At 37.1% G+C, this 13,837-nt stretch overlaps 1 protein-coding gene across 1 annotated transcript in view; it reads left to right on the forward strand.

Annotated features, from left to right (window-relative positions):
• The window catches only part of LOC146706169 (netrin receptor UNC5D-like), a 171,027-nt gene that overhangs the window by 132,504 nt on the left and 24,686 nt on the right, over window positions 1-13,837 (forward strand). Inside the window, exons 5-9 of the mRNA XM_085464233.1 lie at window positions 4,734-4,914; window positions 6,295-6,462; window positions 8,148-8,312; window positions 8,622-8,654; window positions 11,575-11,760. Of these exons, the coding sequence (XP_085320359.1) occupies window positions 4,734-4,914; window positions 6,295-6,462; window positions 8,148-8,312; window positions 8,622-8,654; window positions 11,575-11,760 (733 nt within the window). The remainder of the gene's footprint in view (window positions 1-4,733; window positions 4,915-6,294; window positions 6,463-8,147; window positions 8,313-8,621; window positions 8,655-11,574; window positions 11,761-13,837) is intronic.

A 13,837-nucleotide genomic window follows, 5' to 3' on the forward strand; every position in this document is an offset into this window, starting at 1 on the left:
TCACAAGAGGAAAAACCAACCAGAGAACAAAGAGATTATTTTAATTTACTTCACTGTAAGAATTTCCTGAGATAAAGGTCCCAAAAAATGAAAAGTCACCACCAAAGAGGATTTGTCTGATCACAGAGAGGATAAAGAGATAATTATTGGTCAGTTTTATTGAATAGTACAACAGCTGCTGTTTAATGGTTTAATTAAGTTTCATCTTTCTCTTCTTATTATGTACTTTCACAAATCCTTTTTTTAAATCTCAGATGGCCTTTACCACGATGTGAATGAGAATCAAACACCATCACAGTTTAGAAATTAGGATAATGTTAGCATGAAAAAAAAAATCATTACATTAATCTCTCAGTCTGCTTCTTTTCTGTTTTGGTTGCCTGTTAAATTCTATCCACAAACACAAACACCCACACTACTTCTAAAAGTGTACACGTGCATCTTTTTTAAATCACATATAACTTTAAAAAATCTTAAGTGTAAGAAACTAACATATATAATACAACACACTGATTCAAAAGGAAAGCACATGCCTTACAGCGAAACAGTACGAAACTTGGAATCATTTTCTGAGACAAACAGCGACCTAACTAATTCAACGGCATTGCAGAAAGGATGAGAGAGATCTATACACCAGCAAGCCATACTTTACCACTCAAACTTGGCTTACTTTCTATAAATACCACCTAAAAAGAGTTGATTAGAACATGTAAAATTCATGTAATAACAGCCTTAGTTCAGTGAACATAAAATGAGCCGTCTAATGAATCTCCACATACTTGACAACTTCTGTTTTCTGGAGTCAGTGCTTATTGTTTGTATAACACATTCTGGAGTGTACAACTGAAATGTTTAATCTCTAGTTACTGTGGAGTGGCACAATGGGTTTGCATGTGTGCCAGTTTCTCTGACGTTTGCTGTCTTAGTTGGCAAGCAGTGCCTTCTCAGTTTCAACTGGTGATGTAAATTTAACAGTTTTAAAATTGTCCTTCTTTGTGTGTGAGAGAAGTAAAGCTAGAACAGAAAAGCATCAAATGCAACGCTGTTTTTAACATGTACTGGTACCATTGCATGACTAATGCGTAATAAATAGTAAATAAATAGTTTCTTTGCCAATGTCATTATGAGAATACATTTTGGCTTCTTTTTTCAGCTACTGAATATTTGGTTCCTCTGCATTTCCTGGTTTTAAATTGATCTCTAAAGGACTGATTAGCTAGGATTTGTCTTAGGACAGGATTTTTTTACGACCAATTTCAACACACCAAGTTTGGGAAAGCCTAAATGCTAACCTCAAAGCTTTATAGCAGATGAACTGTTAATGTCACAGTGACTTTTACCTACAGTCTATGTCACAGAACACCTCAACCAGCTAACTAGCCATCTATATCTACAAATACATACCTACAGTGTGTCCTGGAAACCCTAATAAGTAATTAAGTTTTCATTGTCAAGTTGAACAAATTAGGTTAAATGAAACGCTGCTGAGTAAAAAGCCCCAAGAGTCGATTTGAAATGTTCTCCAGGACGACTCTGGCATCAAAGTGCTTCTTTACTGGCAAGGGGCTAATCCCATCGGACCTACATTTTCAATAATTCCCGATTTCCCAGTGGTTAGAGTAGAAGAAATAAAAAGTCATGAATGTTTGATAGCTCACTCTACTTAGGAAAGATAGCATCATTTCAATTACCCTGATCTTAAACAGCAAATCTTCTGGCATTTCATGGATATCTTTCATAGATTTTTTGTTTTAACTGTAATGTATAATTTATCATCTGCATAGGTAGAGAGCTACAATAAACACAGGGAAAGGTGGGGAAGGGTAACATATAGTATCATATAATACAGTGTCATTTCCGTGCCAAAAAATGCAAATTTTGGAGCTTTTAATGTTGAGTTGCGTTTTTATTTCAGATTTTGGATCTTACATTTGAGTTGAACGCAAGAGGAATGTGGTTCTGTTTTAAATGTATCATGTTGTCATATAGTCCTGTCATTTAGTCCAGTTATAGCACCGCAGTGATTTACCTTTGTATTGTTTTTTTTACTTAAATGTGGTGTAAATGGGAAAAATGCTTTCCTCCATCGTTTTGATATCTAATTTATGAAAAATTTCTACCTGCATGTGGAAGAAATTAGGTTTGTCATTGTGTTATGTAAAAGATGCAGATGTGAGTTCTTATTTTAAACAATGCAATTTGTTTTGCTCGGTGTTTCCTGTGGTGACATATTATCCACTTAATATTGAAATATATTTAATTTACACAGTGTAATAGTTACATCTTGGTACCTGTCAAACTCAGTTTCAACACTTTGCTCTAAATATTCATCCCATCTGAATATGAGAACAAAGCACTGGAGGTTAAGCTTCGATATAGTCATATATTCCACACTATATGACTATAATATACATTAAGTGAGTAATATAATGTAGACCGTTTTTAGTTCAGCTATTTTCTGAAATAAGGGGTGAGATAAGTGCATATCTTATAAACCTAATGTCTCATGGTGACATACAGTATTGGTCTTTGAGATGGGATCTCATTACAGTTTAACAAGCAACAAGTCATTTAGTTAGTTAGGCATCAACACTACAAACATGGTCGAGTCTTCCATTTCAGTTTGAATTAGCTGATGTGAAGCTTAGCAGCTATCTAAGTACCTGTCTTTCATTTACTGTAGGCTTGCAGACTAATTGAAAGATGGGTGCAAGCCAGTGTCAAGTGACCATTTGAAGAACTGCCGTTTTTGCAACTCCACGGTGGCTTTGTTTTTTAACCCCAGCAAAAACAACAAAGCTCACCAATCAATCACTTCAACTCATTTATTACTGTTTGAGAAGTAAGGGTCACTATTTGCTGTCAATCCTTGCATAAAGCAGACTACAAGAAAATACTGTGATTACATGAATAAGCTTGTAAAATGGGCTCATTTTGTATGAAATTATTCAATTATATTTGCTCCATTTTGTAGAAGGTCAAAACTGACTGCTTTCATAACTGACAAGACTGACCAGCCATGACAAACACTGGGGTTGATTAGACACTGGCTGTGAAAGAGTGAATTATAAAGAAAGAACTGATGAAGGCGCAATGTTGCACACTAGTATGAGCACTTGGTACTGTATGTCTTGAAAGCAGCGGAGCCAATTCATGAAAAAAAGCTACATGATGAAAGACTTCTTGGGCCATCAAAAGGAGCAAAAAACGCTTGTGACAACATGACTCCAGATTTATTGATTTCCTAGCTCTTTTTTTTTTTCATCTAGAGTGCTTTGACAGAGCAAAGCAATCTCTGAGTTTGTTGGCTGTAGTTACATTCCCTTGGCAAATGGACACTATCCACAAACACACATGCTACTCACACACTGGAGTACAACCCCATGCACAAACACATGGCTCTCCCAGTGGGGCGGAGTTTCTAATCCTCAAATACACTGCCATAAATCAAAACGCAATCCAAGTGCCCTAGCTCGTCTCTCTGAATGAAAAGCTCAAGCTACTGGCACATTAATAGCAATTTACAGGGCCAGTCATGCGAGGAGAGGAGCATCAACTGAGCGTCTTTTATTTTGTAATTCCTTATTGGTTTCGCTCACTACATGGCCACTGAATTGGTAACGCTGGAGGATGTGACCTACCTACTACATCACTTTACTCTGAGCTGTTGTCAGATGTGTTGTGCTTCCCAACCCCCTAATCTTGCAATCAAAATGTGTCCCCTTACATATCTTCATAAATGTAGTGAGGGACGTGTTTCAATTTTTGTCCTCTCCTTTTTTGCCAAGAAGAGAGAACAGAGACTTCTTTACATGATGAAATGCAAAATGCACGCTTCAATCAGCACGACTGTGAAGCATTTGTTAGCAAATACTGAACTGTACGCAATCCTCAAAGGAACAATTGTAGCAAAATTTTTCTACTGTTATACTACAGTGACCTGCACATAACTAACTGGATTTTGAACCAGTTACCAGGCATGTGAGTGTGGGGAAATATATTCAGTTTTAATTAAATTACTAAAAGGGAATAATATAACTTTTAAAGGTAATGAATTGTTGTCTTAAATTTTCTCCCTCAAATATTAGGGACTCTTAAAAATGTTCTTGTAATGTTTAATTAAACAGGTAGATAGAAAAACGCTTCATGTATCACATCATTTACTATTGATGGTGCCTTCAAAGGCTCTCTTACTAATGCCATATGCCATTTGTGCATATCACAAATACTGGCTTTTTATAGTACAGTCGTTAACAAACCCGACGATCTCTCTTTTGCCCACGGGACAAAGTGTCCATGATTTCTAAAGACTAATTTTCATTGGTGAGCAACAAGACCGTTGACTGACAGCACTTAGAAATAAAATAATTTTAATGCACTTCCACCTGATGCCCTCAAGAATACGGCCATTACTAGTTTTTACCCTGCCTCTCCTGCACTGAGTACAGTCTCTTTAACGCTTTGTGTACCATAGATGATGAAAGAGAGCCTTTGCCGTTATATTCAGTTCAAATTGTTGAACTTTTCTCATGTAACTTTGGGTGAAGTTCACTTTATCTCTGAAAGCCTTTTGTGATACTCTATCAAACTACTGACCTTTTTTAAATTACTCTGATATGTTTTGAAACATTCCACCAGATGTTGTTAAGTGTATTTGCTTTTTTATCACTCACACCTGTCCGGTTGTCAGATGTTTGTCTGCCTGAATGAAATTGACATACTTTTGTTTTCAGGTGGATTGGCTGAAAAATGAGGAAAACCTGAGCTTTGATGATGGTAATATCATGGAGAAAAAAGGTGACCACAACCTCATCATCTCAGAGGCCCGGCTGTCTGACTCTGGAAACTACACCTGTGTTGCCAGCAACATTGTGGCCAAGCGACGCAGTGCCACTGCTACTGTTATAGTCTATGGTAAGATTACAGTTCTTTTAATTTTGCAATTTTATCTCTGACAAAAAATCATGAGAGTAGATTTGCCTGGTAACTTATTACAGTAGTGTTGAAGAATAGTCTTGCCTACATCAGAATATCAGTTTTCACTAGTATGGTATTCAGTTAGCGGCTAACTAAGCTTTACTCCCACCGAGGTTGATTATCTTGTTAATAGTGTTAGATCCTCAGTGCATAAGACCCTGGAAATTGTGGCTCGTTAGATAGTAAAATCTGCCTTAAAGCAGATAACATGCAAGTCAGAAAGGAAATAGTGCTGCATTCTTTTGGGCTGGAAAAATGGTTTGTTACTTCATTTTGTAAGTCCTCTTTAAAGCTAGGACACCTCACTGTTTGTCACTGATTGAGAAAAATGGGAACAACCACACACTTCTTTTCAGCGCTGTAGCCAAGCTGACAAATAGTCAGAGCTCATTCTTTTAACCTTAACTAGAAATGACTTTCTTCAGAGACAAGATTTTAAAAATTAGAGAGAAAAAAATAGATTCACAGCTGTCCCGCAGTTATGCCACAGCAACTTAACACTTAACTGCTAATATTTACCTCTTATTTATTTCTCCCCAATAAACCTTGTTGAGTTAAGGTCACAGTAATTTATCCTTCTGAACCATCAATGTGCCTTTTAGACCCTATTCCTTCAAAACTGCTCAAAAAAGTCTAAGTATAGTTTAATTAGGTTTCTTCCTGTTAAAAGGGAGTTTTTCTTCCCTACTGTCACCAAGTGCTTGCTCATAGGAGGTCATGTGATTGTTGTTGTTTCTTGGTAGTGTTGTAGGGTCCTTACTTTACAATATAAAGTGCCTTGAGGTGACTTTTGTTGTGAATTGCACTAAATATCAGGGCTGTAGAGAGTGAAATAGTGTCATACTAGTAAAAACTCCTTTTAGACTGAAGGGCAGCCTTAAATGAAGTGTCTCATTGTTCATTTTGCTGACCTTTCATCCTGTTATTTTTATTCTTTTAAAGAAGGCATTTAACTGCTGCAGGAATACATCTCATTCTTTCTGACATCCCATTGCTCCGGTCCATCAATCATTAATTTCCATAATGCTAATGAAGTCCCTGACAAGCTTACTATTCCCGATAGCCTCCAACAGATGTACAATAATGGAACAGTAGTATTTCTTCCTTTCCTATGACAGCAAATGAGCTCATTAGTCAATCATCCTACATTACTTTAGGAGACATATCCGAGGAATAAGTGTACATTGACAGAAGGGAAGACACTATTGATCTTTTTTTTCTGATGTTCATTACCGTCTTTGAGTGAATCCTCTGACTGTGATGCAGGCCAGAATTCCTTTAGTGTTTCTTCATACCCTCCTCTTCTGACACGTGCAGTGAATGGCGGCTGGTCATCCTGGACGGACTGGTCTCCCTGTAACGTGCGCTGCGGTCGAGGTGTGCAAAAACGCTCTCGCACTTGCACAAATCCGGCGCCTCTCAATGGTGGAGCCTTCTGTGAGGGCATGTCAGTACAGAAGAGTACTTGCAACACAGTGTGTCCAGGTAAGAGCAATAGCATGTTCTTTTCACTCTTAGTGATAAAGAGCATGTTTTAGTGTTACTAATTTTGACCTTTTGAAGCTTCCCTTGCATCTTACAGCTATGGGTTAAATAAAAGATTTACAGTTGCCAGATAAGATGTGCAAATTTTAGATTTATGACAGTTGAAAGTCTGTATTGTTCAAGTAGTTTTTTCTGCAGAAATCACTTCTTATTGTGAAAATGCACTTATTTGCATTCATGAGAATATTTGCATAAGATCAATACAATACAGCACCTGTGTCTTTGCAACAAAATCTAGATTTCTGTAGATGGTTAGCTTTACTTTACGTTGCACAAAGAATAGAAACTGGAATAATTGCTGGACTGACAGCTAGCAAAACAAGAAGCTAACAAAACTCTTCATCTGTCATTGTACAAAATGTATTTATATTTACGTACTATTTGTATAACATCCTTGTGAATATAATATACCTAAGTAATATGTAAATATCATTAGCACAAATACACAAGATTGCATATAATAGCATAAATAGTTTAGTAATACTGTCTTTATTTAACTTCTTTTTCATTATTTGGTCTAAATGTAAAAAATAGTTGGCTTACTTTTTCAGTCTCTGTTTGGAGAAAACTGAAACTTTGTGTTTTGTAATAAATAAATAAAAATTATAACCAAAAACTCAGTGATGAACCATAAACATTGTTTAATTGGTCCAGAAAGCTCAGTCTAAATACTATTATTTGTGTTTTTGCAGGAGCTACACAGTTGAATAATTTTTGTGCAGCACAAGACCCACTATTTAACCACAAATTGTTGCTGCTATCCTTCAATCTTTCTACAGAAATTAGATATAACATATGCCATGACACTTGTCTTAAAAGCTTTGGGTAGGTTTTATAGTTAGCACTAGTCTTCTTTCAACCTCAGAGATTTTACTGTGAAAGCATCTGCAATGCACTGGTGACAGTGGGTTGCTATCTGAAATCAAATGCAGTGCACCTGTGAAACAACTAATGAAGGGGAAATGTCTGGCAAGAGGAGAAAGATGCACAAATGGAGAGGGGTGAAGATAACATGAGAGAGAAGCTACGAGTAGAATCTCAGGTTGTAAGAGGAAGTAGGAGTTATCAAAATTGTGCCTCTACCCGTGTGTTTTTTTTCTTTTATAGACAAGCCCAAATTTATGATTTCAACCACAGTGGAGTATAAAGAAAAACGCTCATCAGGTTTAAGTTTAAAAAAAAATTATCAGTCGAGTACAGTGCACTCCTCCAAACATTATCTCCTCTTTGCCAAATGTCTCCTTCTGACGGATTCTTTCTCTGCATCTGGGTTTGAGCATAAACAGGATGCCTTTGCTTTCAGATTAGCAGGAAGAGGGGATCTTTTAGACCATATGGAGGGGGAAAGGCGAATTGATGGAGTCTCTTTATGCTCCAGATCAGAAACACCAGCTTTGTACATGTTTTTGACACTTTAAGTGGGACATTATTTTTAGTTGCGCAACTGTTACCTTGAAAGTGTTTTGCTGTAAAGTTCCACAGCGCTATTAAAAAAATACACTTAAACCTGGAGTATGAGTAGCATGCATTTTTTAGTTCCTGTTGTGTTTCATTGCATTTCTTTATACAGTAACATGTGCATGTATTCACATTCAATGGCTCTATCTTTGTGTTTGCCCCTGCAGTGGATGGCGGCTGGGGAGAGTGGAGTGAGTGGTCAGCGTGTAGTTCGGACTGCGAGAGGCAGCGCAGCAGAGAGTGTACGGCTCCGGAGCCCAAGCATGGGGGGCGACTGTGTGACGGGGTGGCAGTGGCTACAGAAAACTGCACAGGCGGCCTCTGTACACAGAGTGGGTAACATCAGCTCCACACTTCACTGGTTAAAAAGGAGAAAAAGATATAGTGGTTTAGCACCATTACTGTCAGTCCCATTGTGTTCATTGACTGTGTCATCATAGACTTACTGTTCATAATTTTTGGCAGTGTGGGCTAGATCATGATCGTCATGATAATCATGCTCATTAGCAACGCCCTCATCCGTCTTCATTATTCAAACACTTTGTTTCACATACATCACACACAGTGTGCACCAGCGTGGATTTGCACGCAGGCAGTGATTGAATCAGCTAACGCTTAAATGATATTGTGTGTTTCTGCAGATCGGAAGTTGCTGCATGATGCCAAGCCACAAGGTGAGCTTCTGTTTAGTTTCATTTCTTGCTGATGTTTTATTTAAAAGATATCACTCTCTCCAGCCGTGACCTGGACGATTGCAAGATTAGGGATTGGGATTAGAAAAAGGTGTGACCAAAAGTTTTTTTCACACATTTTGCAACTCTGAACTTTTGTAAACAAAACCCAACAGAGGAGTATATAACAACTCAAACTAGGCATTTTTAAACACCCTTTAACCTGAACCTCCCTGACACAAAGTCCACATATACTACAATAATAAGAATTGCTGAATTTACATTAGCAAGTCCAACATCCTAATTATCTGTCTGCTCTACCCAGACAGCATCCTCACTTTAACCAAAAGGTTTTGAAGCCGTGTAAAATGTAAATGAACACACAATACAATGGTTTTCAAATTTTATATGCACATATCAAATGTTTAAATTGAGGCTAACAAAAGGCTGGAAAAGTGAGCTGAACAACGAAGAGACAAATTTTCAACTAATTAGGTTAATTGGCAAAATGTAAATATGATTGGGTAGTACAGAGGAAAACTGAAAGCAAGAGCTTGAAGGATAGATGGGTAGAGCTTCACGAGGTAGCAAAAAAATCTACACTCCCAATTATTTTGTTTTAAATAAAAGTGGAAGTTTAGAAAAAATGGAAAGATTTATTTAAAAAAAAGAAAAACAACCACATCTTTATTTTACACCAACACATATATGATTACCAGTAAGCAAAGTGGTTGTTTGTTTACATATTGGTTAAGAGTTTGTTTCTAAAAACATTTTCCGACTATAATATGCAGTGTACCTTTAAATATCATTTGAATGTCTATTATAAGGTTAAAACTGATGTTTCACTCAGTTTTCAGTTTTGTTTTAACTGTTTGTTTAGGTTATAGCACCAATACTAATGTGTTAGGTAGAAGGCAAATTATAGTTTAGATTAAAATACAGTGAGTTATGGGTAAGACCTGACACATTATTATGTGCCATTCATGCAGGAAACATTGTGAGTATCTCTGAGACGCCAATTGTTCATACTTAAACCAATAGCATGGATGAATATCAATTATAACACTGCTGATTATGGAACATTATTAATATCATTACCATTGCATTGCTATTACAGTAAGTATTCAATATGTTTACTCAGTTTTACATGTAATTTTAATGTACTGATGTACTGATTACATGTACTGATGGTATTACGAAGCCCAATATGTTTTCTAAAACTAAAGTATAATTTAGGCTTTTTTTGTTAAATGCAGGTATAATAAGTTATTTTCAGAGGGTAGTTCCATTCACACCTAGTTGAGTTTTGTCTTGTAAACACCTTCTGGGCTGATAGCAGCAAACTGGTGCGATGTCATTAATGGCATTTATAGGAAGAGACTGGCTCTGGCTGCATAATCCCACTGTTGGAGTGACAGAAATTCTCTAGCTGACAAGAATAGTTACAAGAAAACACCACGCTCATCAGCAGCCATTTGGTTCTGGCACTGGTTAAGCTTAACAAATTACTAATGTTGCCCTCAGAGAGGGAATTGCCCTGAAATAGGAACAATAAGCTGCCAAGTGGTAAATCACAGGTGTGGCCATAGAGAATAACGCTGTATGACTCACTGTGAATTAGCTTATTTAAATACATATGTTTTGACGAACAGACAGCACATCAAATGACACGTGAATGAATAATGATGATTAATATTAACAAATGGCAAATTAAATTCATTTCTAAAGGTTGTTTGGCTTAGCCGTTTGTTTCCCTAACCAAACATTTGTCATTGATGCTTCTTATCTCATTTCCTGAAATATTTAAATAAAGTGCATTGTGACTTTTGCTGTGTTCTTTACACTCTGCATCCGTTTCCACATGCTGTATGTTGTTTGACTTGGATTGTTACCAAGTCTCTGTAAAAATAACACAAGCTGTATCAAACGTCCCAGCTTTTATTGCCATTATTATCTCAGTTTCACCCCTACATTAATGATGCTGTACACTTCTACTTATTTTTGATTATATCGGGCATTGTGTTTCAGTTTGAGCTCTTTGCGGTTAACCACTGTAAATCCACTGCTTTATGCATTATTGCTGTGTAGGGAAATGCTACTGCGTAGCTTGCACAGAGAAAAATCAATTTGCCCATGTTTTCCTGACTTGTCCTTTCACATAGTTATGTCTTCTTGTTTGTCAGGAATGGGAAAAAGAATGCGACCAGGCTGCCAAAAACTTCCCAAGCCCTCAATTAACCTGCTACTGTAGCTGTTAATACCGCTTTGCATATTTTGTCAATTTCTCCTGATTTGAGCTTCAGGCTACTTAGAGGATTTCTCAGCATGTCCTGTTTTAGTGCAGATCTCATTATCTTTCAAGAACAAGCTAGCAGCTCCTTTATTTCCCCACTCATTCGTTTGCTTTGTGGAGTTGGACGCCGCAATACTGGTGGGACCAGATAGAGCATAATCGCTGCCGATGAGCTAATTTAATGAATTGGTTTTGTCACATTATCCCAGTGGAACACAGAGTGCCTCCAACACCAGAGCCGAGCAGTGTTTGAAATGACAGTCAGGTGCTGGGTTGATTATAATCGCCTTCCTTCCAAGGTTCCTCATTAGTAACTTTAACACTGAGGAATGGAACAATGAAGCTGTGCATCATGGAAAGAACAGAAAATAAAAAATGCACTAAAGTAGCATGAAACCAAGGTAGACTTCCATAAAAGCGCTACTAAGCAACACAGATTTCCAGTTTATTTTGGGAGAGAATGTCTCCAAGCATCCTAATTAACCACAGAGACTCCGAAAGCAAATATAAGAAGTCTTGATGCATGCTCAATCATCCAGATAAGGAAATCCCAAAAAGTTGATTGTGTTCATATGGACATTCAAAATCATGTTTGTTTGTTTTTTTCACTCATTCTGACATTTCAAGGTGTGGAGAACAGCAGTGACGTTGCCCTGTATTCAGGCCTGGCTGCAGGGGTGGTGACAGTTGTACTGCTCATCGTCGCTGTCACTCTTTACCGAAGGAGCCAGAGTGAGTACGGTGTGGATGTCATTGACTCCTCCGCCCTCACCGGAGGCTTTCAGTCCTTCAGCTTCAAGACCTCTCGTCAAGGTGAGTCATTAACTGTGGCTCTCAAATATCAGAGACAATTTGCCCTCGAAATTGTGTCATAAAACACTGAATCCAAATGAGAACTTTGTACAAAAATCTAAACGTGAAATTTTCAAAAGCAGCAAAGAATGGATGGATTTGGGGGTTTTCCTGCAAAAGGCAACTGAATTTGGTTTTAAATCCAAGTATGCATCCTTTATAAAGCTCCTTGTAAAAATTGAGGATTCATGTTGTGTTGGAAATCTTTTTTGGCGTTTTGACATTTCACTGTATGCACATTATGTGAACTAGCTTAACAGTGTGCAGAAGTTAATTTGTTGAAGTCTATTGCAGCTATGATTATTTAAAGAAGAATTTAAAGACTACACAAGATATGCACAGTCTTTAACTTGTCATTTAAAAGCACAGACAAATTGTACACAATGCAATTGGAAACTCAGAGAAACTCCAATATGTAAACACTGTTTATTTGCTCTTGAAGAGCCTTATCTCCATGTAAAGATATTTTAAAAAAATTGTTTGTTGGACTTTGCAGTAAGATCTTAAAAAGGCAGTTTATAACAACTGACAAAATCTCTGTGACACCTCTACACCCACCCTGCCACAGATGGAGCTAACATGCACAACAGTTAAATATGATGTGCAATTAAAAGTGCATCACATTATAAACCAGAGCGTCAAAATAGCTTGTTTTTATGTTTTTATTTTGCATGTGCTTTTATTGCTTTTAACTTTTATTTTTTATTTCAGTTTGGCTGTTTAAAAGACCACAAAGAAAGCCCTAAAAATTAAAGCTGCAATTGTTGCCTGCTAGTGCAGAGAGCTGGCATTGTCTTTGACATTAATAGCCATTCTAACACACACATAAAAGCAAAACACAGAAAAAGAATACGACATAGACATACAATCATGTAAAAAGGAAAGTACATCCTCTTTCATTTCTAACATTTTACATATTAGGACATAATACAGAGTCCTCTGTTCCTCACCAGGTTATAAATTTGTGTTGATAAAGCCTCTGATGAACAACACATGACATGTTACACCATGTCATTAACTTTAGTTGTTGGAGGTACTTGTATATACACAGCTTTCTCAAGGTCCTGTTGCAGCATTTCAGTTGGTTTGAGGTCTGGACCTTGACTGGGCCAGCCAGAATACTTTAGTTTGCAGAGGACTTCAAAGTTGACTCAAAAACTGCAAAGTTCCATGTGGCTGCAAAACAAGCCCAAATCATCCACCCTCCACCATCGTGCTTGACAGTTGGTGTGAGGTATTTGTGCTATTTTGCGGTGTTTGGTTTTATCAGATATAGCACTGTATATTCTGGTCAAATATCTCCAGTTAGAGAAGAAGATTTCTCCTCGCAACATTTCTAAACAAGCCAATTACAATGTCACGTATTTTAACATTTGATATGTTAACTGAGCCCCGTGGAGTCTTAGACATAGCTCTTGGGTTTTGTGTAGCTTCTATGAGCATTGCATGCTCTGGTCGTTGGGTGGTCTGTTTTCCACTTTTTTCACTGTTTATCTTTCTCCCAGATTCATGGGCAGCATTTAGGTGTATTAACACCTAAAAGCTGCAGAGCAGAAAACTTCCAAAACTGCTGCTTTTATGGAGATCACCCTTCCTGATTGTCAGTCAATTAAATGCTTTTCATTAGTAGCACTGGGTGGTTCCTTACCTTCGTAATTCCTATAGGAGCAGAAAAGGTGTTTAATTTTTGTTAATAATGACACTGTGTAATATGTCATGAGTTGTTGCTTATCTCAGGTTGTATTTACCTCATCTTTAGAGCTGCTTAGGACACAACTATTGATGATGACCCTTGATTTCCTTTTTTACTCTGCTGCTAACGTTTTAGCTGGCTATTATAACTGAACACACACCCCCAAAAGTTCAATGGTGATGAACTGGAATAGGAATTAGTTTATTATTTAATTATAAATAATAATGTAATAAATAAAAATAATGTAAAATGTTGTTTCTGGTACACCTTGTAAGAGAAATACTGCAAAGTGCTTTATGAAAAAATTCTAACAACAGAAAGGCAAAAAATTACATCTAAAGCAAG

The sequence above is a fragment of the Copadichromis virginalis genome, linkage group LG7 (genome assembly GCF_057382275.1).
Source record: "Copadichromis virginalis isolate Kocher_CV1m ecotype Utaka linkage group LG7, C_Virginalis_male_GT1.1, whole genome shotgun sequence".
Lineage (NCBI taxonomy): Eukaryota > Metazoa > Chordata > Actinopteri > Cichliformes > Cichlidae > Copadichromis > Copadichromis virginalis.